Source organism: Culicoides brevitarsis, chromosome 1 (assembly GCF_036172545.1).
Source record: "Culicoides brevitarsis isolate CSIRO-B50_1 chromosome 1, AGI_CSIRO_Cbre_v1, whole genome shotgun sequence".
In the NCBI taxonomy this organism is placed as follows: domain Eukaryota; kingdom Metazoa; phylum Arthropoda; class Insecta; order Diptera; family Ceratopogonidae; genus Culicoides; species Culicoides brevitarsis.
The window spans coordinates 24,835,095-24,860,996 of record NC_087085.1 but is presented as its reverse complement, the minus strand read 5'-3'; the positions used below and the strand labels follow the sequence as shown (position 1 = coordinate 24,860,996).

Below are 25,902 nucleotides of genomic sequence, written 5' to 3'. Positions count from 1 at the left end.
GATGTTAAGTTGAAAGTTAAAATATATATATATTATTAAATTAAATCGAAGCCCCAAGTAAAATGCAAGTTATATCAACAAACTGTCGGAAGCTTGTCTTGCTTCTTTTTTTAAAATATACAATCAAAAAATGTCGAAGTTGCCCTTTTGTAGTCTGAAAAGTTTTTTTTATTAAATTTTTATACATGAAAAATATATATTGGATTGCCACTCCAACATAACGTAACATAATAATAATAAATAGATAAACGAATAAATGATGAAAGTACTTAAAACATATTTTTTTTAAATTATTGATGATTGTTATTAACTTTGCATTAAATGCCCTTTCAAATTCCTTTAACGAATGTAGTTTTAGGTCATCAATTTTTTATTCATTAAATTATGTTTGAAAGCACTTCACTCGTAAACTTTTCGAGCGTTTTAGTTATGTTGACAAGAAAGAGACGCGCTTGCTAATCAATTTCTGATGCAATATGAATTTCAAAACTTTCATTTACAATAATTATAAAACGAACTGCCAAACCTTCTTTTCTTTATTTTTTAACATTTTTCTGAAATCATTTAAACGTTCGTCAAGTTTTCCCGTTTTTTTCATTATTTGAAAATAATATTAAATAAAACAAAATAATAATAATGCAATTACCGTCAATTTTAATCTTGATTCGTAAGACTTTTCTATTATTTTTCAATATTATAGGCAAAGGGAAAAAGCAGTAATTTAATAGTGAAGAAGAAGTGTAAGTCGCATGCAAGAAAAGAGGAAAAATAATCAAAAAATGCAAATTAACAAAATTTTAGCCTTTTATGAATAATGGCATTTTGATTTATATATAATAGTGCACCCTGCGGTTTTTTCAGTTGTTCATAACATAAATTTCACTTTCATATTTGGATTTTATGCGTGTACCTTTAAATCAGCCAGAGTTACGAGTGTTAAGAGTTCACAAGCAATGTCTGCTTAATGTTGATGAGGTGTTAATTTTTTTTTATTTATACCTATCTTGTTTTCTCTCACTCTTGTATGATCAACATTAGGTCTAATCAAAGCAAATTCAATTGAAAGTTTTTTGTTTCTTGAGCATTAATTGAAACCACAATTTATCATTGAAGATAAATTTTAACCTCACTCAATGTGGTGGCAATTATGACCATCATCATCATCATCATAACCATAAGTTTCATATGCTCTTCACACCACAAATCACTTTAAAGATAGAGAAAATCCTGATTCACAGTAAAACACCGTGAAATTTATTTATAGAAAAAAATTCTCTCATTTTTTTGTAATAACTCACTTATCATAAACTGATGATGATGATAAACAAGAAAAAAAGGAATGGTAAGCAAAAATTAACTCATCTATTTATTCTAGAGGCAATGGAAATGACATGGAAGCGTAAACAAAGCTCAACAAGCATAAAATAACTGTTAGAACGAAAAATAAAAATTTGCAGTGCAGTAATATCAGCTGAATTTCATCACTACACTAAATTAAATGTGTGTTTTTGTTTGTGTAGTTTTACACTCCAAACATAACGTGGATAATTGTGTAAAAACGGTATTCAAGTCTTTCGTCTCAGCAGAAAAACTATATTTACGAACAGAAGTTGTTTAAATTTGTGTATGATAATGATCATCAACACACATATTATTTGTACTTTTTTAATAAAATACAAGCCAGTAAGATTGTTTTTAATTGAAAGTACTATGAACTTTTACATGTTTTTATATCTACTTAACAACAAAGCATACTAATTGAAGTTAATTTTTTGCTATTAAGAGATTTTTGTTGCTTGTAGTGACTTGTGTATCGTAATTATTTAAAATATCACTTGAGGCTCAAATTTTATTATGATTTTTATGTTTCGCCAGTGCTGAAAAATTAGCGAAACGAGGAAACAATAAAAATGCTTTTTATTTATGTTAAGGGAGTGTGCCGAGAAACAGTTTAAAAATAATGATAAATTTAAATAAAAATTGAAATGCAACAGATTTCTTATTTGCTTGCTATTATATAGTAAAGGTAAGTTTTTTTTTGTTTGAATAAATTCACATTATTTTTATTTATCACAGAAATCTAAGTACAAACAAACATCATTTCATCTCTTTTGATATGCTCATCATGTACATAATCAAATATTAAAAAAAAAATAACTCGAAAATTATTTGTTAAATAGAAAATAGTTATTGTTTTGGTGGAATGTTGAATTTACAAGAGTTATCTTGCTTCTCCCATCATCATCATCAATTGCTTTATTGTACTATGAATTTTTTTTCAGTCATTTATATAAATTTAATTCGGTTTCAATTTCTTTATTTTAATGGAATATCAAGTGCATTAATATCCCTCCATAGACTAATAATCTTATGCGCTTGTACATTGATCGTATCAGGATTAAACTTCACTGTATTTTCTTTTATATTATTAAGTACATTGTAAACACATTGCGCACATACGTACTTATTTTTTTTTTTTTTTTGTAAAATACGAATGAAAGTAAAATCTTGTTAGTAAATGAATCGACATAATAATGATATTTTATGTTTTTATTAGAAATAAATGTAAAACATGATAGGGAGTGGAAAAAGAGCACTAACATTCGACAGTGTAATAAAAATTGTAATGAAAACAGCATAATAGCGAAGCAAAACTCGAAAACTGTCTTTTATTTTGCATTTATGTTGTTATATTACTAAATATAAGCATACAATTTTTATATTGTATTTATTATGTGCAATATTCCTAAACCACATGTTCAAAAATTTAGTTAGATTTAAAACTTTAATAATAAATTTCCAATACTTTAGTAACCCATGAAGAAAAGAAATATATTTTTGCAAATAGAATTGCAAATCAAAACGGTCGGATGATAATGAAAAAAAAATCATAACGCTTAACAAGTACAAAAAAATGAATAGTTTTATTGTTAAGAACTGATGCGTTAAACGGTTTAAATGTTGTGGTTATCAAGTGCTTTTTCTACTTCTTCCTCTGCAACCATATTGCTAGTTTCTTGTCTCAAGGCCTCAATAATAAAATATAATAATAAATTACACATTCTCTGCATCTTTTTTCATTGCATTTCATCTAACCCGTCTACGGAGCATTTATATGCTAAGCAGATGAAAACAAAAAGTAATTAATGTTATATGCATGGAATGTTGTAGATAGATAATGTGCTCTAATATTCTCTTTACCTACTTGAGGTTCGTTGTTGCTATATGATTTATTGTAAGTCATTTGTAAGAATTTACTTATCAGCATCGCACAAAAACGCAGTAAATTGAGACAAAATTAGTCAGCAGTGCGAGAAGAAAAAGTTGTTTTCGACCATGATTCATTCTATGGATGATTGACTTCACTTTTGAGTCATTTCCCTTTTTTTCCGCTTCCTACTCCGATGACAAAGTTGCGAATACAACTTCTTTTACTTTTCTGTGCGCACGTAACAAAGTGTAAAAGTGACAAAAGGCCGCTAAACAAATTTCGTTTGTCAAAACCTTCCTTTCCCTTCACTCGAAAAAAAAAAGTATTAACTTATCTCGCAGAAGAACATTTACTTTACCAATTTCCACAAGTCACGCCGAGTCGCTGCCGCATCATTCGACGTTTATCGTAAAGACATAAACCATAATTTCTATTGTGATTTAAATTTTTCTCTCTACTTTTTTCGTGTTGATGCAACTAAAGTCATAACACAAAAAAAAACGTTGGAGGTTGAACCAATCTTAATTACTGTTTGCATACAAAACGGTGGTGTCACGAATACTCCGACACTCGCAACCGAGCAAGCAATAAAAAATGTAAGAGAAATTATTAGAGGCAAAGTGCAAATATATTAATAAATAAATGTCTGGTGTTAATTTTTTACTGTTTATTTTTTTCCGTATTTTATGTTGAAAATTTTTCTCTTATTTTTTTTTCTTGAATAGATAAGCAATCAATTAAAAACAAATAAAAATAGGTGAATTTATATGTCATTCACGAAAGGCACGATCACGAATAAATTGTAGCGTTGCGCGAATCAAGAGAGAGTACAACCTTGATTTCAGTTACTTACAGGTTGATTTTTCATGTAAACCACACTTTTTATTTGATACTAGTAGCAAAAGTAACATTTTTAAGAACATAAAACGTCATTGATACAAAAAAAACAAACTTTTCTTTCTCTCACATCTCGGATCAATTGTAGTACGTATCATTATTAATAACATTAACGTTATATGGGAAAAAAATTGCAACAAAAATTTAATGTATTAAAATTTATGTTAACAATGTGAAAAACATCTCACTGAAAGAGCCGCATATGTGCCGATTTCTCAGTCATGGTTGTAATGGCAACAGCAAGAAGTAATAATAATAATGTTCATATGTTTGTTTGTCACTTACCTAAAAAGAAAAGAAATTTTTGAATTAGTTTAGCTTTTGGGTAAAACATATAATATATATATTATTAAAAGTAAAAGTTTTCTAATTTATGTTAAAAAGGCGCTTATTGCTGGTTGAATTGGCCGGCTATTATATTGCAAATTGTAATGTTGTAAGTATTAGGAAGTGAGTACAAAAGTGTCAAGGTACAATTTAGTTAATTTTAATTACAGGTCCTTCCTGGTTGTCTAAAGTGGATTTTTCATTCAACATTATTATCTCGCAATATTTGTATAATTTTATTGAATATTAAAATATTGAGCATTTTTCGGTTAAAATCGTGAAACCTGACAGTTCATTGGACATAAATAATTTGATACACACGAATCAATTTACTACTTCTTTCTATTGCTTTCTCGAAAAAATTTTCCTCCCATATATTTCGAATGTACTTCTTTTAATTAAAACGGTAAATAATGCAGTCATTCGTCGGTTCGATAGTTACTAGAGCTGAACTGTTAAAATTAATTTGATACAGATATACAAGAGTTTTTTCTATGTATATAAGTAATAAAATAAATTTATCGAGCACTTTTATATGCAATTAAAAAGTAAATGTTTCGATTAAATGGACAAGTATTGTATTAAAAGTATGTATTTTGTGTGGAGAAAAGTTCACAGAAAAATAAAGAAAAAGCGAGCAAATTTTTGTTAATTTTTTTTTTGTTTAAAATGATTGCGTGTAAGTACAAATTTACACTTAACTCTCAAGAAATTACAATATTTGGAACATTATTGTTACATTTTTTTTTTGTTTGTTCAACGTAATTTGGACCGGAAGCTGTGAAAGACTGCGGTAAAGTAATTAAATGTACAAAAAGTGCAAAATCAATTTTGTTTCAGCAATGAATTTCATGCAACGCAATGAAAAATGAACGAAAATGATGTGGAGCAAAAGTCAAGTCAAGTTAATGAGTTTTGACTTTTCATCAATAATGCATTAAATCGTTTCCAATTATTATTTATTATTTTTAACTATATTATGTTTTCTGTACTGAAAATACATATAAAAAGTAAAGAAAGGTAAAAAGGGTGTCTAATAGTCTTAAAATATAATTTGAAGTAAAGTAAAAGAGCGCGATGCAATTACTTTGTAGTTATTTTTTCCATCTACACTGAGGCAAACTATCAGAAGAAATTAATATAATAAGATGAGAATATTGCATTTTTCTTTTCGATGTTGATGTTTTAGTTATTGATGCTGTTGTAAATTGATTATAAAATCCTATTATTTTCTAGTTTTTCGATGTAATGAAGGTTGGTTAGATAGATGTTGAAAACATCATGCGATGATTTATTTATAAGACATGAAAATATAATAAATAATTATAAAACGATTATTGTCACTTTGATTTAAAGTTGAAACAATTTCCGACAAAACAATAATAATATTCCCTTACAACAATAAATAATAATTGCTTCAGACAAGAATATTTCGCGCTCAGTGAACGGACAGGCAGGCGGTAATGATCCGCAAAGAATATACAAAGAATGGAATCCTCTTTTGTGCGACACTAAAACAAACAACTATTGTAAAATTTTTAAATGCATGTGTAAAAAATTATATATAGTATATAAAAAGAAACCTTATTGATGGTCTACTTGATATTTTTTAACTGTATGACTCATCATTTTTGAAAGACACGGCGACAAATCTTTTTTTTAATTTGCGATATTTTGTAGACAAACAAAAGGAAAAATTACTAATCATTTGATAATTGATTCAAAATTTATCATTTGTTACTTATTATTTATAAATTAATAAAATCATTTATTTTTATTATAGAAAATTAAAATGATAAAAGAAACAATACAAAAATTTGATAAAATTTATTTTGTTTTAAATTAGTTTTCGTTTTTATTAAGTAATATAAATGTTGATTTGGATATTTATAACGTATATTAAACTTTCTTTACTTTTATTTTTTAAATACCTATGTTTAAAGAGGTGTGATACTTTTATGACTTCCATTACAAATACAATAGCAAAAACAGGCCATATGATGTATAAAATATTTGTACATAAAAAATGATAAACAATAAAAACATATAATTTCTAGTTCAAGAGATCAAATCCAGCAAATTAATGATATCACAAAAAGTAAAACATTTATACAGCTGTATTATTTTCATGGTTTCAATTAGATACAAGGAATTTAAAAGAAGATAAAGATTCTCAAAAAAAAATCTTAATTATAATTTCATTCAAAACCACTGCAACAGTTTAATGCCCTATCTCTTAAATTATGTTGGTAAATATTTATAGACAAAAGGTGTTTAAACATTCGTTACATAAAATAAAAATTTTTGAAACGCAATAATGTGCATCGTTGTGCATTACAAGTATCTCTCTATTTCTTGTTTGAGATAAAAGAAAGAAAAGCGTAAATTAAGTGATTAACAGCTAAATAGGTTGTTAAACAATGCACGAGGAAATAATTTTAAACAAATTTTCAAACAACAACATCATTTAACCTCATGAATTGCTGGTTCATAACCCCAGCATGCTTGTATGTTAATAATTATTAGATCCATGTATGATAGCAAAAAACCCACATATAACATAAGATAAATGCAAATCGAATCAATATCAAGATTAATTAATGGCAAACATGTGATTGAATAAAAGCATAGGAGGCGAGCGCGATATAAGGGCACGGCCATGAAAGGAAAGTTTTTCGTATCTTAAATTTTAATAATAATATAATGTGAAATGAAAGAGAGATATAGAATATAAGATAAGGCTCACTGTTACGGCAATTTATTATTTTGCAAATGTCTCTTATGCACATTTGAGCGTATTTATGCACTAATGAGAGTAGTAATATCACTAAAAATCTCTCGTTATTTTATCCGCGCACTGGCATACGCTTGAAATAAATATCAATGGACAGGCAATTCAGTAATAAAATGTGATAGATAGTCAATAAAATGCAACAAACATGCAATTGCCACCATCATTATCTCAAAAATTAATGTCCATAAATAACTGTTCACTGTTTTTCTCTTTTTTTCGTTTCTTTTCCAACAGGAGTTGAGTGGTGCTGGAGTTAATAATAGTAATAATATCGTAAAAAAGTTAGGTATATTGGTGACAGAAGATTTTTCGCAACTTTCATCATCATTATCATCATAAGGTTCCGTATATGTATATTCAATTTGCTCGAATTCACTTACAGGTATAATCTAACGTTGTTATTTATTGTAATAAATAACTTTGTCTACCATTATTATTATTATTTTCTTATAAATGTATTTACAGTTTGTATGAATAAAAGATCAGTCAAAAAGGAAATTTATTTGACTAATTTGAAAAGTGTTAAGCAAATACAAGAGAAAAAAGGCCTCAGTTGTAAAAACAACACATTATTCATTTTTCCATTTATTTTATTGGATTTTAACGTAAAACGTAGTTAAATAGCGAGAGAGAGAATGTGACTTTGATTAGAGCTGGGAGGTAAACTTGATTGAATGGACAGTAGACTAACTTTTTATACTAAACAATTACTTTATTATACTGACGTCGTCGTTGTCGTCGTCGCAATATTCGATCGCCGCGTCGGTCGAAAAAGAAGGAAAGTGCACAAGAATTCACTTTTACTTTAATAATTATTAGCAGCGACAATCGAAGGCAATTTATATTCATACAAAAGAAGTGAATAAATGTGCAACAATGCAAAAAAAAAGTAAATCGATTAGAGGGCCTCCTCCAGTGCAAACTAACGAGACTTTTTCTCATGTAAAACACACAACTTTCGAGTATTTCTTCCGTAACATAGTATCGCATCGCCACTCGTAATTAAAGTGACAAAAGGTGCAAAAATGAAACCTAATATTTTGATTGAGAACGCATGACTTTATTGTTAATTGCTACCAACTACCTCTGTTTTTCTCGCATCTTTTCCCGGCTATGCGATATGCGAGTTAAAAACGTGCATGAAAGATTAAGTTGAGAAAAAGTGGGCAGTTGGTTTTTAGTTACATTCATATATTAACATTATTAAATTTATAAATATTTTCTAACAGATAACATCAAATACGTGTCTCATTACTCACTCACACCACATAACGGTTGACCTTCGCAAAATGCACCAAAATCATTAAAATGGTCAGTTTATATGGCACGTCTTTGTCGACATTTTATATTAATTGCAATCCCTATTTGGCAACAATTCGACTTTTTAGACGATCAGATGTGGTGCTGCTGACCACAATGGAGGTCATTAATTGATCCAAATTGATTATCGTCAATTACTTAATTAGATCGGTCTTTCAAATGTCTAAAAATCTCTTTTTTATCATAAGTAATTACTTTACAAACTCAATAAATATTAGTTTCACGTCAAGTATGCGAGCGAGAGAGACTTGTGCTACGAGATAAATCATAAAATATATTTAATTTTACTCTACACACAAACTCTTAACCATAAGAATGTTAATATCACGAGCACTTTAAACATTTATTTGCATATCAATTACATGTTTACACAAATAGGCTCTATGTGACGCTAATGTCATAATTGCATCTCTATCATATAAATAATTCAATTATCTCTTTTGCGTTCAAAAACATTTATTACTATCATTTAAATCAATATTTACAGAGATACTTAAATGTTTCTTTAATGCGAACGAGGAACATAATATGCCAAGGAGTTTTTTTTTTCAATATTTTGCTCGTGTCGTGTTTGCACACTTATTTTTCTATTGTATGCAAAGTGAAAATTTATTACCATTTCTTTTACTGCTAAACGTTGTCGAAATATGACATAAATTCAGTTTGATATAAGACCACGTGCTTATGTTTTTATCGTCTCGCGATGTTAATATAAGCGAGATTTTTGAAAGTTCCTAATTATTTTCCATGGCATTTCATCTAATAAATACAACAAGCATTCATTTATATCTAACGAAGATTTCTTCCTTTAACTTCTCTTTAAACGTGAACATCGATAAATGGTGCTATTTAGCGAGTGTAATGTTTGCGTTTAGAAGACTCTTGGGGAACATGGGTGATATTCACTTGTTGAAGGGATGGAAATTCAATATTGCCGTTGATTTCATCATGCACAAAAGTTGAATTCCCTTCCGTTTTATCATTTTCAAAACTGAGTTAAATTTGTATTTGTCATAAATATTCAGATGGCTTTTTTACATCTTCATACTTTATGTGAGCGACAATGTAAAAGTTGTTAAAATCAAATAAAAAGTTTCAAAATCAAGGAAATGGAAATAGGATGCCACTGCGCAGAATAATCCGCATTGCGCAGAAAAATTTCCTGTGCGCAGAGGGGAAATGGTTGTGCGCAGTTGAGACGAATAAAAATGATTTCTTTTGAATTAGCATGAGGGAAAAAGTATAAACTGCTTTCAGTAAGCAATTTCAAATTGGACGTTATTGCTGCTTGAAAAAATGTAAAGAAAACTTCTAAAAGGTATTTTAGCCTCTGATGAGATTCTGTTGGATCGTGCATACCCTTCGCAAGGATCCCGAGGAAGTATGCAACAGGGCTCTTGTATAGAACCCACAAAAGAGTTCGCCCTAAAAACACCTGGCGACGCTCCCCAATCTCAGAAGCCAACATCATTAGAGAAGGTGAAGAGCAACTACCTAAGCTTTGGGATTTGAAAGATCTTGCGAACAAGGAACAGTGCGTAAAAAAAAGTAAGTAACGTAATGGGTTAATTTCCTCACTTTTCAATTTGTATTGCAATTTTTAACCTTGGATATTGAAAGAAGGGACAATTCATCCAGAATTTATGGAAAACTTCAAAGACAAAAACTTCCTCCGCAAATGACAATATTATTATGATTTAAAACCACAGTGCTATTGAATTAATTTATTCCAATTTTTTGTTAATAAATAAGTTTGTTCCAATTTTGGATCAGAGTTAAATATTCCTCTATCATCATTGATACCACAAAAAAAAATTATGCATATCAAAACTTTTTCTTGTTCATATCTTCATATAGAAAGTAAAAATGACCAAAAACACACTTTATCACACACAAATATAATGATCTAGAGATTCAAAATATTTAGCTGATAGAAAGTTGATTGACCATATTCGATGAATCTTAATTAACACCAAAAGTTAATTAAGTAGTGCAGAAATCTCAGTCATTGACAAAATAAATAAAAGAAAAATGAATGGCAAAGACGTGTTGAAACTTATATATTTATCACCAATGCTCCAAAAATAAATGTAACAAAAAGAACCCTCGCCTTTACTTCAAAAAACTACATTTTTAACGTGTGATGTATTTAGTTGATCACCATGACAATTATTATTTCGAACAAAAAACAAACAGGGGCATGTAGGTTTCTTCGTTGTATTCGGTTGCAGTTTTGAATGAAATAGCAAAAATAATAACAAAATTATTGTAACTAAGTATGTATCGACGAAAAAGGTTGGAAAACACACAAAAGAGTACGCATATAATGGAATTTTGAGGGAAACAATTTTTGGACGCACGATCTTCAACTCCCACATAAATTGCATGAATAATTCAGTGAAGGGTCCTGTGATGCAATTTCATATGCGAAATCAAATGCCCTCGGGACTGTTGAATAAATAAAAAGGGGGATTGATTGCCAAGATGTTGTTCTCTCACAAGTGCAACACGACATCACTTGAATAAAGGGCACGTTAACGATGTTTCGTCAGTTTGATCATCATCATTCGTCAAATTAATCACCAAATCGAAAAAGTTGAGCGATTTCATGCAAAGTTTTAATGAATATGTTAAGTAGAGGAACGCTTGAAGGATTTTTCAACATCCCTTCTTCTGCCATTTAATTAAAGAAATCAAATGGATTTACACAAATACTTAATCTAGATTTATGGTGGCGCGGCGGCATTTAAAAAGCAAACTGTTTTTCAATGTCAAATCATTTCACACCCTCATGAATTGCAATACCAAAAGCTGAGAGAGATTGAGATTTTCGTAGGGTGGTCGTTGAAGATGAAATTGGAGTTGTTAACGACTAGTCATACATTTTTATTCGAAAACAATCCAAAGATCCATGTAATAAATCACGTATATAACATAATAATAATTGTTGTCGCAAAGTCCCCTTTTTATTTATTTCTTTCCGTCATTACTAACTAACACACTCAAACTTAACTCAGGAGTTTACAAATATATGAACGAAACATGATTCAACATGCATTGTGCATTGTTAAAATCCTGTCTATTATTGTCCCTCTTCTGCATCGTTATCGTCGCATATTCAAACAAATAATGTTCCTGCACTTTTTTAATATTCCTGCTGGAAATAATAATAATATAATCAAGACATGAAACATATTAGTGACTCGTCCAACGCATTTATTACTATCACATTTCAATCAAATTAGGCACTCTTATGTAGAGTGAAGTGACAGGCAAAAGTTTTCGAACGTGGTAAGGTTCAAGAGCAACAAACATATTTTTTTACAATTTAAATAATATCTGTTTTGTATTCCTCTTCACCTCTCTCTTGTACTTTACTGCCTTGCATTGACTTTGGATTTGTAGCGGAATGAATGATTCATAACAAATTTTATTAATGTTAATACATATGTAGAAAGACTTTGTTAAGTAATGTTCCGAGAAATATGTTATTCATCCGATTAGAATTTCTGTCAAAGTTGGATGAACTTTGAAAATTTATGTATCACATATTTATTATAATTGTTACATTATCATCATGCAGTTTAGATTATTTTTATCATATTAAAAATGATTTATTTATTTTTTTTAATATCAATTTTAAACTCAATAGTTTTTGTTCTTTTTTTTTTAAATCAAAAAAATGCTTTACATATTATTTATGAAAAAATAAACATTCATTCTATGTCAATGTATAATTATCGCTCAATTACTTATACTTCATTTTCAATTTGCAGTAAATTGAAAACTGTTACTCAAAATACACAACTTAACACTAAAAGTGCGAAAAAGCAGCAATTTCATACAATTCCAGTACATTCACATCACACTTACTAGTTAGACGTAAGAATGCAAAGTCGTTTAGCATAATAAACATGCAAATACATCAAGTACTTATTTAACTTTTAATTTTACAGGATTGGCTTTGTGAATGCAAAATAAGAGAGTTGCAAAATAAACAATCAAGTGCAGCACAGCAAAACTAATAAAAAAAAATATATTGTTAATAAAGTGTTGATAAAGACTAAAAATAACTCGCGATGTGACTAGCGTTAGAAAATGTTTCATAAAAAATGAAAGTGAATGACATTTTTTATTATTGAGAACGTGGCGTCGAATATGTATTTAGAAAAATTAAATTAATTTCCCACAAGACCATCGGAAAAAATTGCAACTGCCTAATAAATAACCAAACGGTCCACGATATATTATTAGTTTACTTGATATGCAATATGGCAAGCCCATGTCTAATATCTGACAATTGATCTCTGTTTGCGTTATTTGAGTTGCATAAGTAACCATGGTAATGTTTATTGTTTACTTAAAATGATAGCTTTTGCATAGAATTAAGTTTAGTTTACTTTAATAAAAATAAAGATAAGTAATTTTGCATTGTGTTTGCATCTTCTTCTTCATTTTTCTCAAAACATTAGTTTAAAAAAAACAACAATTTAAAAAAGATGAGACAATTTAAAGGGATTGGCCCGTAATTGATCATTTCTTGAGTAGTAATCACATTCTAGATTAACGAAACAAATTAAACCGGAAATTGATATGATGTTCAATATGATATAGAATAATAAATTCATATTAATTTTTTTTATTTCACGAAAAATAAATCGGAATTATTTGAACTTCACATGACATTAACTTTGCCAGGCGAATGTCAATGATGTCGTTAATTCTTTTGTTCCAACAAATGTCGTCGTTCTCATTACTCTTCATGATTAAGTGAACCACAAAAATTGAAATTTAGGGTAAGAATAATTAAATGTTGCATGTTGGTTCTCGTGTTGCGACAACTTTAGCTCTAAAAAAGGCCAATAGCCGCTGTCGCTCCAGTACATTGCGTGAATATGCAATCGAAATCGACAGCAATTGACGTTGCTTTATATCAAATTAATTGAAATACTACACTACTGACATACAATCCTTCCATCAAGTAATTAAAATTATAATAAATTTGGTTGAAATTGATTGACGGAGTGAATGAACGCGACTTAAATCTTGTACTTTAATATTTTTTCTTGCAGTGAAAGTTATGTTAAGATCATCATTATTCTGTGCTCGAAATAAAGAGGTCAGTTTTTTGTTGTTATTTCATACATATGTTGTTGCGGTATGTCGCTTATCAAGTTTCTTCTCGTCTGGTCCGCATTTTGTAACGAAACATCATCTCAAATGAATATAAATTTAAAATTCATGACGATTGATTGATAAAATCACTTACTGATATGACAGGTCTACTCTAGATTTGCTCGGTTTTTATCATCATTAGAAACCCAATAAGTCGATGTTACTTCCAATCAAATTGAAGACCGCACACAAGTATGTACTTTGATATCTGCCATGCAGCGACTGAGCTGATTTGACACTTAATTGCAAATATTATGCAAATGAAGCCCACTTCATAATTGAATGAATAAATTATGATGAACACGAGTATTGAGCTACTTTTCACTTCATTTTATGTACAAATATAGACATTTGCACAAACGGAGCCTTGGTTGCTTGTCAAAAAAGCCTATCCTACAAATGTGCAACAACAACAACAACAAAAGGTACTCATGATCTTGCAATTAAAACATGCAATAAAATTTAGTTGGCTTATTGTTAGGTACATACACGCAAATTAGGTTGCAAAGCAATTTATGCAGGTTGTTAGTTATTGCTAAATTGACAAAAAGCAACATATAATAATTACCAAGTAAAGGTAAATGTTTGGTGTGCTAGAACAATGAGGAAGTGAAAGGAACGTGACTCTATGAGGAATGTGATGAATTTTTATAGTAATATTTATTTAATTTTGTTCCAAAACCTGTTTCGAGAGATTTTTTATGAGAGATGTTTAAAGATGTAGGTTAACATACGGCGCTGCGAACGTGTGTACTCCAAATGGAACACGTTACAAAAGCTTGAAGAAATTAAAAGAAATGTTCAAACATGTAAAATCAATGAACATTTTTGTTTATGAAATAACACGTTCCTCAGTAATTTGTCAAGTTGTCGTGCATTTTGTAGAGAGAACAAAGTTGCATAAAGTGATTTGTCCAAAAGATTCTTGGAATATTTTTTTTCGTCATTATTGTGTACCTACGAAGGTAAAAATGCAAAACAAACAATACAAATTGAACGCACATTTAATGAAGAAAACTATTCTACCTAAATTAGCATTTCATGCAGATTTTTACCTGTATCTGGTTTAAAGTAGTTTTTTTATCTCCTTTTTTTAAATTCACAAGAAGGTTCATTCAATGTTTTTTTTTAACTTGGGTGATTCATCGTGTTCGTATACATATCTTGCAATGTTTTGAAATTAAAAACGATGAACGCATAAATTTCGGAATATGCCGGTGCACTTGTAAGATTTTGCCGTAAAGGAAATGAGTCTTTTATTAATATTTTCCCTTTAATCTTCCCTCTCTTTTACTACATTTCATTATTTGCTTTTAGTCCTGTTTTTTGTGTTTACTTTCGAGTGGTTTATTTTTCTATATTGATGCCATTTTGCTTGAAAAAATAAATAAATCGGCGTTGAATCCCCTTTTTTAGTGCTCACATATTGAACTTTATCGTCATAAAGATCAAATTCTTTTCATTCAGAAGCATTTAGCTGTACTCATAAATGAATCGAAGTGTAATTTAATCGGAAGTCCTAGAAATTGTGCTCTTGTGTGCTTGCTTAATAATGCAAATGAATCGCATTTCGCTTTGGCATAAACAAAAAGGAACAACAATATGGTTCCATCTGGTTGAAAACTGCTTTTAAAACAACAGAACAACATTCGAGGGTGGCGTTCAATGAGTTCAAAAAGTAATTTCGATCGATCATTTTAAAGTTTGAATATCAAGTAACTGACACCTACTTAATATGTGTGTACTTGAGATTAACCAAAAATTTACCTGGCAATCCTCTCTTTTCATAAAATTTTATTTTTATTTAATTGCAAGAAAAGAAACACGCTACTTTTTCGAATTGCTTCAACTTTTATTCCTAAGATTCAATTGAATGTGAAACGAAAAGTGATGAAATGTTGATCGAGAGACAATTATTGTTTTCACTTTAGTCAGCAGCTCACATGCAGTTAATCACATGCAAATTAATGATTGAAATCTGGTTCTCGTGAGATTCAGATTTCACTTCTTCGATTCAACGAAAAAAAAAAACAAATCTACAGTGTTTATTTTTATGATCATTAAGCAAACAAACATTCAAATTTGTATAATAAAGTCAATAAATGACACAGATTTGCAGATTTTATACCATTATTTTTTTTTCTCAAATGAAACGCAAAAAAGGACCTGTGGTTAAAATCGAACGACAGTTAGTATAATAAATTCATTTAAAACTGGAATAACAGACATTTGACACGCTAAACAGCGGGTTCTAAAGTACGACACGTTCTTTATATTCACTTCCTTTTAATTTTAAAATGCATTCCTACGTAAAAGTACTGGTGAGTCTGTCGGACATCGAGCTAAAAAAGGACTTAGATTTTTAATCATATAAATTTTTAACAATAAAATGCACTTGCATCATTTTTTTGTAGCTATTTTATGTGTTGTAACAAGTTGAATTTGAATTTTTTATTATTACAATTAAACGGATACTACTGAACAACGTTAGAAATTGAATATTTAGAGCTTTAAATGTAAGAGAAAGATATGTAAAAAAATACATATAAATGCATTAGTTGCACTCTTTTGTAAATACAGTTGGGTTCGTAATAAAAGAACAGCATAAACTGGTTCTTTCATTACTTCGTGTTTCGTTCTACATCAATAGCCTCTATCATTTTTAGTCAGATATTTATTCAACCTGTTTATTTTCATCTCACAAACTTAGCGACCGTATTATAATAATAATAATCATATTGAAATATATGAAACATAAATAAAATACCGATACAACAAGAAAGGAATGCATTTAATTCGTGGCAGTGACTTATGTTTGTCAATCTTCTAAATTCTCTTCTATTGAAAAGCTTTGTGTCGATCGTGAATCATACATGATAAATCTCGTACATTCTTACCACTTATTTATATATATTACATTGCACCCACTTCTCTGAATAAATAGTTTTAATTTTTTTTTAAAATCAAGTACACAAACTAAGTACATAATAATAAGCCTTCTTTGTATACATTTTTCTCTATTTACAACAATCGAGTGAATCGATTTAAGCTGCATTTTGTTTACTTTCCTACGGCCAATGGATAAATTATATCAAGATATAGCTTAGTTTCCATATAAAGAAACCAGAACAAAAAATGATAAATGTCATATTCTTAAAAATAATAATTAGATTTATTCATAAAGTCGTCCAGATGGCTTGTCGTTCGACTTTCAATGAGATTAATCTTTTATGTCGACCTTGAACATGAATTTCTCAAAAACTCTATCACTTTCTGATAAAATAAAAATTATCTAATATCCGGTTTTAAAAATTTACTCCTGATAAAATTAAAAAGTAAACATGTAATCAATCATTGAGTCGTGACGAATAAAGTCCATATTGTCCCTTTCCTTATGAAAGAGAGCAAGAATGAAACAAGGAACCCCTTAATTTTTATTACAATATAATAACCGACAGCCGGCAAACTGTTAAAATGCGGTTCGTCTTGTCAAATTTGCTGTGTTTATGAATAAAAAATAAAATAAAGTTGTCTTAAATACTCACTTGCAACTACTTTTTCCTTGATAGCCGGATTGGAATTCAGTGCTCGACATGTTTATTTTTTATTTTTTTTAAATTTATTTTATAGAGAGAGAACTAAAAACACGTCCGAACTCAATGAAACTCAAACACAGACTGACCCGATTTACCGACAAATTTACCCGATTTACCGACAAAATACCCGATTTTTGAGAGGTTTGTTAATGAACAGAATGGTGTGTGCACTTTGAAAGCAAACATTACTTACCGTGTATTTAGGGATTTTTTGAATTTATGTTTTTCAGTTTAAAACAGATTCTCGAATATAACAGATCCTTGTAGCCCCGATGGTGTCTTTGGCTTGGCTTTTGTAAACATTATCGTTAGTTCCGGGTCAATGATGAGTTTGCCTTTTTTTGCTCCTTTCATGATGATTTTGACTCTGAGCATGATTTGTGTCATCAACGAAGCTTTAGCGTGCTTCCCATCCAATTTGAATCTAAAAGCCGTAGAAGACTGATTCCGCGACTTTTGGTGGTGTTTCATATCAACGGTCCCATTCATTAAAGCAATTTGCTTCGGAACACGGCAGACATGAACACGCATGAACAAGGCTCAATCAAGAAAGAAAATGTGCAAGCAGATTTGAATCTGCTTACATCCTATTTTTTTGACGAGGCACCTTCCTAACGGCTGTACTTTTCTAACCAGCTAAATTAATTCAAGGGACTCCAAGGGATCTGAACTGATTTTAAATAATTTAAATGAGAGAATTAGAAGCAAATGTCGACAGGAATCGTTTTTACTGAGAAAAAGACTTAAATCCACTTAACTCCTTAAAACTTTACTCAGACTTGCAGATCAGAACTAAAATAAATCTTATTTAGCTCCTACTACTGCCGTCTCAGCTCTTATCATGCCTAATTAAAATCACAAGTCTCACAAGTGGTTCATTTATCAATATAGCAATATTTTATTTATTATTTTTTTAACAAATTCAATTCAAGTTGTCTTCGTCGTCCTCTGACATGGAATGTCCCAATTCCTTCAATTTCATTTTATATTTTGCCAATTTAGAATCCTATTTTAAGTAAAAAATTACATATAGGTATTTGATAATTAGTAAAAAAATCAATTTTATTACCTGGTCTGCTAACAATTCCAATAGATCTTCTTGGTCCTTTTTGAGTTTTTCAATTTCTTCGAGGAGGAGAGAGTCATTGGCTACCGACTCTGGATTTACTGGAGGAAGAGAAAAAGTTTCACTTTCCTTTAAAGTACTATTCCCATTATTTGTGGCAGTGAGTTGGGCCTTTAACAAGGTATTTTGATCGGAGAGTTGTGCATTTAGAGTAGAAATATCTTCGAATTTCTTTGTCAATTCTTCGTGTTCTTTGGTTAAATGCTCAAAATCTTGCGTGAGACGTTGAATCTTCAAGTCTTGATCTCGAATGACGTCTTTGTATTGACTAACGATGCCCGTCGCTTCTTGACTCAACGTTAGCTCGGTAATACTTGTGGCTCCACTGCCCATGCCATGCACCGTCTTGATGATAATTGCCTCCAAGCTTTTGAAAAGTTTGCAGAACTCGTAGTCCAGGAATAGATCTGTGGAAGTTTTGACTCGTAACTGCGGATGTTTTGCTGCTTTGCTGTAACTCTCGTGTTTGGAAACTTCTCCGAGCTTGGCATTGTATGTTTCGAGTCCGATGCGTTTGAGGAGCAATTGACACAAATCCTCCTTTTTGTGATTTGCCTCGGTGTTGTCATTAAACTGGATGCAAATTCCCATGAGGAAAGCGCAAAGACCTTGTATCAAATACTCGTTTTCGTCATGTTCATTGGCACAAATTTGGGCAATCAGGAAGGCAATGCTGCCCTGGCTGTTGAGGAAACTTTTCACTACGACTTGTGTATTGCTCAGCCAGACACTCAGAAGCATCAGAAGTCCGATTTTGCTTTGTGGCTTGCACGTTGGCTGCTGCAAAAGTGTCGTACATTGCGTTAACAAGCTAACTGGAGCACTGTCGGGCGATGTCGCCAAAAGAACTCTCAAAAGTTGCTCCTTTTGCGTCTGGTTCTCCAACAGTCCGTGCATTAATCCAACGGCAGAGAACCAATTCGACACCGAATCGCTGCTGAAAAGTCCTCCGCATAGCAACTGACCAGCAGTGAGTGACGGAACTGTCTGCACATCCGAAGGCAACAACGTTTGAATGAGACCATTCTGTCCCGCATCATTGCGATACAAATAGCACTCAAAACAATACAACACGGCACATCTCAGCGATAAAGGCTGCTTATCGTTGACCATTGACATTAATAAGACAATTATCGCGGGACGCGGCGGTGTACTTGGAGCCATAACTGTTTCGAAATACGACTGACTGTCTGGCTCACTTCTAATACACTCACCCACGGTATTTAGTGTCTCTGTCAAGATGTCAGGCGGGATTCCACTCCCCATTAGAATGTTACACAGAGCTTCCAATAAGCCACAAACGCGCATCGTCTTTTGACACGCCGAGATAATTTGCAACGAATTACTAGGACTCACGAGAGTTCGAACAACCTGCAGCATGCAATGAAGATTCTCCACTTTTTCCGCTGTCATGCCTGTTTCCTCGATTTCGGGCGGCAAAAGGAACATTGGAGCCAGACGTTGGATATAAGAGCCCTCTTTGAAGAATTGCTGATTGCTGGAATTGTTCCGTAACAAGTTCAGCATTAAAAATAGACAATCTTTCACGACAATGCCTCCATCACTGGCACCTTCTTGGGAAATTATGTCAAAGAGTCGATCAAACGCATTTTCAAAGGCCACAATTTTCTGAATATTCGCATTGCCTTTCGTCAGTCGGATCATTAGCAACAATGCGTCGTTCCGGATGACTTCACGACTATCACTCAACAAATCCATCAACTTGCTAACAGCCATGGGACTCACAAGGACAACTTCCTGAATTTCCTTCACTTTGTTCTCCACTAAACCACTTAGTAGTTTTAACGCGGACCATCTCACACGAAAGTCGAATTCCTCCAAGTAATTCAGCACTAATGAGACATTTTCGCTCCGTTTTATGAACATTTCAGTAAATTGCTCGCCAATGTTGCACGTCACCGTCGGATTATCCAGCTCCTCCTCAAACTGATCCGGCGAAATGATGTTGCCCAACGTGTCGAGAGTCAAACCCAGGATTTCAGAGTCTGCACGATCATTTTGAAGCACTTCAATGAGCGAATTCATCCCTTGGGCGCCCACTTCAACGCGATATTTACGCGAAAGTGCCTTCAGAGCTCGCACTGCATCTCGTCTGTCCTCCAACTGTGTTGATGATTCCACTCGATCAACGAGCCGCTCGACCTAAAAACACAGAGAAATTTTATTCCTAACTGCTCAATGAGTTTTAGAAATTGTCTTAAGTACTGTGTCTGCTCCACTTGGCTCATTTTCGTTCTCGCTGCTTCCCAAAACACTTTTTAGGAAATTCATTTTTTTTTTATTTATTTACGTGGATTGATTATCACTTTCATGCGTCTCGACAATCACTCGATTTGACAAATTGGATTTGAGACGAATGAAAGTGATACAGCCGTCAGATTGGAAAACAAACAGCGTCCAAACAAAAACAAAATTTAAAAAAAGAAAAAACCTCAAAAATTCCTAGCTAAAATGCTAAATCAAATAGCTGTGGAGGCTCTGTATTCTGCCACGTATGTGGAAAACTATCTGGACGCGGTGGAAAACCTGCCGGACGAAATACAACGCTACATAACGCGGATCCGGGAAATCGATGTGAAACATCGAAGTAAGCAAAAATTCAAATATTTCACGAATTTCTCACAATTCTCCTTTTTCCAGGCTACTTGCGTGATGTGGACATCTTTTACGAGCAATGGGCAAACTGTTCGACCAACGAATTGGAGTCCACAAACGCCACTAAGCGAAATCGTGCAATGACACGCATTCAGCAAAGTTTGATTGCTGCCCAGGAGCTTGGTGACGAAAAGCTGCAAATTGTGCAACAATTAACAGACTTGATAGAGTCCAAGACACGTCAATTGGATCAGAATTTCAAAAACCTGGACTACGGGAAAGATGAGCCGATGAACATTGACTTTGCTACGATGAAAGAACGACGCTCCCAAAGTCCCTCGAGTCCAGTCCAGGGGAATGCGAGTGGTTCGTCGCAGCCATATATTGCCGTATCGAGTGTTTCGCAGGTGTCTCAAAGTAATAATGTAGTAAATAGTAGTGTCAGTACAGCCTCGTCTAGCAGTCAAGCTGGCTCGAGCAATGGGAATGCCGACCGAAGCAACAAGAGAGCCCGCCGGCAAGCGCGTCAAGACACAGGTAGTGGCATGGATGTAGATGGCAGTGACAGCAATACGAAACCAGAGCCAATTATCACGTCGTCGTCTTCGAAGGCCGTCTCGTCATCGCAATCAGGCAGCAGTTCGAGTCAGAAGAAGGCAGTCAATTCGAAAAATGCGAATAACAGTAGCAGCAGTAACAACAAGAAGAAACGCACGAGTAAAACGGGAACTGGAAACACAGGTTCCGCAAGTGGTCGACAGTCAGCAAGTGGTCACAATAGTTCCCGCGATGCACGCGAAGATACACCGCCGCAAGAAGAGACAATCGATCCGGACGAACCGACGTATTGCTTGTGCGATCAAATTTCCTTTGGCGAGATGATTTTGTGCGACAACGATCTGTGTCCCATTGAATGGTTTCACTTTTCGTGCGTTGGTCTGGCCACGAAACCTAAGGGGCGATGGTATTGTCCCAATTGCCGTGGCGACCGACCGAACGTCATGAAACCAAAAGCACAGTTTTTGAAGGAGTTGGAACGCTACAACAAAGAAAAAGAAGAAAAAACATAAACAATCACCTTGGTCGTCATCGCCGTTTTTTACTGTTTATGTAATAATAAATAATTTTACTCGTTTGCAACACATACAAGCAAATGTGTTTAATATAAGGTAATAATAAATGATATTTTGAGAAAACATAATATTTGGTTCTTTTCCACACCTTGTACTTTTACTAACAGCAAATTAAGCAACTCATCTTTTACATTTCGCAAGATCGCATTTTTAAAGTAATAGCCGCGCTATTAAAAATAATTCTCAATCAAATAAAAAAAAAACAAATTATTGAATTTTTTTGAAAATTTCTTGAAAAAATATTATGAAAGACTAAATTTTTCCGCCACTTTAAATTTTTGAGTTATTAAATTAGATTGTTTAGACAAAGAAGCTCAGTTTTATTTTTTTAGTCATATACTTAACGTGATCCAGTTGAAATTGGATTGAAATTTTGAAGCCTCGAAAAATCCTCATTTTGAAATACTGAATTCTTCCGTTTCCGTTTCGAAAGTCGTAACTTAGTTAAAAGATTTTAAACCTATGTGTAGATAAAGAGGATCTTAAAAAAAATGAAATTTCTAGCTCGATAAAAAATCTAATAATGAAAAGTCTCGTCTCTGTTCCCTACTTTCTTTAAGAAATTGAAACATTTTTCAAATTTTGTTTTTTTTTAGTTTTGAATTTTTCTTTTGTTCAAAATTGGTAATCTTGAAAAATTTCTTGCTTTTTAGGTATTAAAATATATAAAAAAAAAATAGAAACATAAACAGACAGACTTTAAGCGAAAAAAAATTTTATGAAACACCAATTTAATGCATACTGAGAACATCTTTCTGTCGATACCATGCTGAACATGCAGAATGAAATCCGATTCTAGTTTCATATAAAAGACGATTACAGTTAAAAATTAACAATCATTTTACCTTTCTTCGTCCAAGAGTTAACATCTCTCTGTATATTTTTTTTATTCTTCGCTTATTCCGATCGTTCATAAAAAATAAAGCAAACAAAATTCAATTAGTGAAACAAAGGTAGTTTAAATAAAACAAAAAAAAAATATATAAAGTGTGATAAAGGATCTAAGGACTATGATTAAATTTGGTCTGAGTAAGTATTTTACAAAATTAAAAAATCTAAAAAAAAATGTACACAAGATGACACATAACGGTAAAATCTCTTTTTAAGAGTTCCGTTTAGGTACACATTACTATAATCCATTGAAGTGTAACTTAAATCCGCACTTGTTCAATTGAACGAATTCACCTTAGAGTGAGATGTAGAACAAACATCGGTCAGCGACCTTTATAGATAATTTACTTCACAACATTATAAGTATATGCCGGTGTACATGAAGAAGACGACGACGACGATGCCATTCAACTGTTTTCGCATGTTATTGAATATTAAGCAGCATTTAGAAAGTCGTCATTTATTCTTTCTTTCTTTCTTTCTCCAGACTCGCAAAGAATGGACTAACGAGCGCTGCTTATTGCAGTTTTTTTTATTATTATTTACGGAAATGAAGTCAATAAACTTTTAAATTGCTTAATATGGGTCAACATCAACATTAAAATGCTTCTTACTTTTATTTGACTAACAAAATTTCTCAATATCTTTTGCTTTTACACAGTTTTGGCCATCAGCGTTTTTGCTGTTAACGGTCTTCCTCAAAAGCCAGCTCGAGAAGGTAATGCAAAAAGCATAGTAGGATTAGCATCACACATTGTCACGAACAGTTTGTTGCAAGGACACCAAGATGCTTCAAACTTCGTTTTCTCACCTCTCGGATTCTCATCTATTTTGGCCATCCTAAAGGAAGGCGCACGCGGCGAGACCCTAAAAGAAATTGAAAAAGTCTTAAATTTCGAAGATGCTTCCGTCGAGGACATTCGTAGGTCGTATGAAAGTGCCCTTAAGCACTTGGGAGACTCAAATGCGCAAATGTCACCGCAATTCAAGACTTGGTTCTACATTTACAAAAATAACACGGTCGAGGAAGAGTTCAAAAATGTCATTGAAAAGTTTTACAGTGTCGATGTCAAAGAAATTAAACGTTTTAGCTTTAGTGATTCCTCGGACTCGGATTCCGAAAATGAAGATGAATTCACTTATCCTTCAGAGGATTTGGAGTTCTCAGACGAGAAGTCGAGCAATAAAGAAGAAGAAGTGCCAGAGAAGAAGAAAAAAATTGACATGACAAACACCTTTAAAAAATTGAAATTGGCTATCGTTAATGCTGAGGTCAGTCATCAGAAAAATTCTGTAGCCGATAAAAGTGATAGCAAACCATCAAAGTTTGATAAAAACATCGATGATAAACAATATGAAGAAGTTGAAAAAATTAAGGAGCAAATTAAAGAAGAAAAGATCAAGGAGGAAAAGAAGGAAGTGGAAAAAACTGACGAAAAAGAGAAAAAAACTGAGGAAGAAAAGAAACCAGAAGTCGAAAAGCCTTCAAAAAAAGAACAAGAAACCGAAAAGAAAGAAACTATTGCCCAATTAGCTCAGATGCGATCTTTTGCTGAAGACGATGTCACCAGTGGACTTAGTGGTAATTCCATTGTTGGCAAGAAAAACGAAGACTCCGAGGAATTGGAATCCAAAATGTTGCTTTTCAACGGTTTATATTTCCGTGGAAACTGGCTGTCTCCATTCCAAGTACGGTTTTTGCCTATTTTCTCAAGTCACAAGTTCTTTAATTTTCATTTTTAGCAACTTCGTGCAAGCCCTGCCGATGTATTTTACAATTCCACTGCCCAAAAGACTCAAATTACAATGATGCGGACCCGCGGAATCTTCAAAACTGCCTTCGTCAAGTCAGTTGATGCACATGCCGTTGAAATCCCATATGAAAATGAGCGATATGCGTTGTTAGTTGTGATGCCAAAGAGTCACAGTGGCATTGCATCGTTCGTAAAGCAATATACGTTGAGTACATTGGAACAAATTGATCGTGAAATGAAGGAGGAACATGTACATCTTGCTTTGCCTAAGGTAATAATACGTTTTTTCCTACTAACTAAAGTGATTCTACATTCTTTCTCATTCCTGCAGTTCAAGGTTGAAACAACTGGACGTGCCGAGAAGCCATTTGCCAAGGTAATTTTTGATGTCACCTGTTAAAAATACACAAGTTTAACTCAGAAATTAACTTTCAGTCTGGAATTACTTCCCTTTTTACGAGGAAAGCTGATTTAAGTGGAATTACAAAAGAACAACATCTTCACGTTGATGAATTGGTTCAACATGTGGCTGTTCGAGTTGGTATGCGATGCACTTTATATCACTTAAAAAATTAATTTAAACACGAGTTTTCGTATATAGATGAAGGAGCAATCTCACAAAATGCCTTTAGCGCTACAAATGCCGTTCGATCATCGCCCATCGCCGATAAGGAACTCGTTATTGACCATCCATTCCTTTTCTTCGTGCGTGATATTGTCGACGATTTAATAGTCGTTGCTGGTGCCATTAACCATGTGCCAGCCAATAAACCAGTGTCATTTTTTTAAACACTAAAACTATTTACATATTGAACAACTAAGCAGGAACATGCACTTTGCATAATTTATTTTGTAATATTATTTATTTAATTTATATTTTTAGCCCCACGATAACTTTTGTTGGCTTTAGCAACGAAAAGCTGATTTAAGTGAAAAAACAAACAATAACGTTCACTTCAAAATGTGAAATTACAATTTTGAAGACGATCAAGATAACATTTTAAATTTTAATAAACAATTTAATTAAACTATTTTTATGATTCAGATATTTTATTAAATTGA

At 32.2% G+C, this 25,902-nt stretch overlaps 4 protein-coding genes across 4 annotated transcripts in view; 2 read left to right on the top strand and 2 right to left on the bottom strand.

The window, feature by feature from the left end:
• Positions 1 to 17,396, bottom strand: part of LOC134837190 (microtubule-associated protein Jupiter) — a 31,842-nt gene extending 14,446 nt beyond the window's left edge. The window contains exon 1 of the mRNA XM_063852553.1: positions 17,270 to 17,396. Coding sequence (XP_063708623.1) covers positions 17,270 to 17,319 — 50 coding nt within the window. The 5' untranslated portion in view covers positions 17,320 to 17,396. The remainder of the gene's footprint in view (positions 1 to 17,269) is intronic.
• Positions 17,397 to 18,193: 797 nt separating this feature from the next.
• On the bottom strand, positions 18,194 to 20,785 carry LOC134835513 (general vesicular transport factor p115). The gene is made up of 3 exons (XM_063850395.1): positions 20,673 to 20,785; positions 18,390 to 20,609; positions 18,194 to 18,326 (listed from the first exon to the last, which is right to left on the bottom strand). The coding sequence occupies exons 1-3, from the start codon at positions 20,736 to 20,738 to the stop codon at positions 18,243 to 18,245; spliced, it is 2,370 nt and encodes a 789-aa protein (XP_063706465.1). The 5' UTR covers positions 20,739 to 20,785; the 3' UTR covers positions 18,194 to 18,242.
• Positions 20,786 to 20,851: 66 nt separating this feature from the next.
• Positions 20,852 to 22,253, top strand: LOC134834377 (inhibitor of growth protein 1). Its single transcript, XM_063849021.1, has 2 exons — positions 20,852 to 21,054; positions 21,108 to 22,253. Exons 1-2 carry the CDS (start codon positions 20,919 to 20,921, stop codon positions 22,130 to 22,132), a joined length of 1,161 nt encoding a protein of 386 aa, XP_063705091.1. The 5' UTR covers positions 20,852 to 20,918; the 3' UTR covers positions 22,133 to 22,253.
• A 1,414-nt stretch (positions 22,254 to 23,667) lies between these two features.
• LOC134837493 (serpin B4-like) lies at positions 23,668 to 25,629 on the top strand. The gene is made up of 6 exons (XM_063852874.1): positions 23,668 to 23,671; positions 23,748 to 24,780; positions 24,844 to 25,111; positions 25,172 to 25,216; positions 25,276 to 25,381; positions 25,442 to 25,629. The coding sequence occupies exons 1-6, from the start codon at positions 23,668 to 23,670 to the stop codon at positions 25,627 to 25,629; spliced, it is 1,644 nt and encodes a 547-aa protein (XP_063708944.1).
• Positions 25,630 to 25,902: the final 273 nt, after the last annotated feature.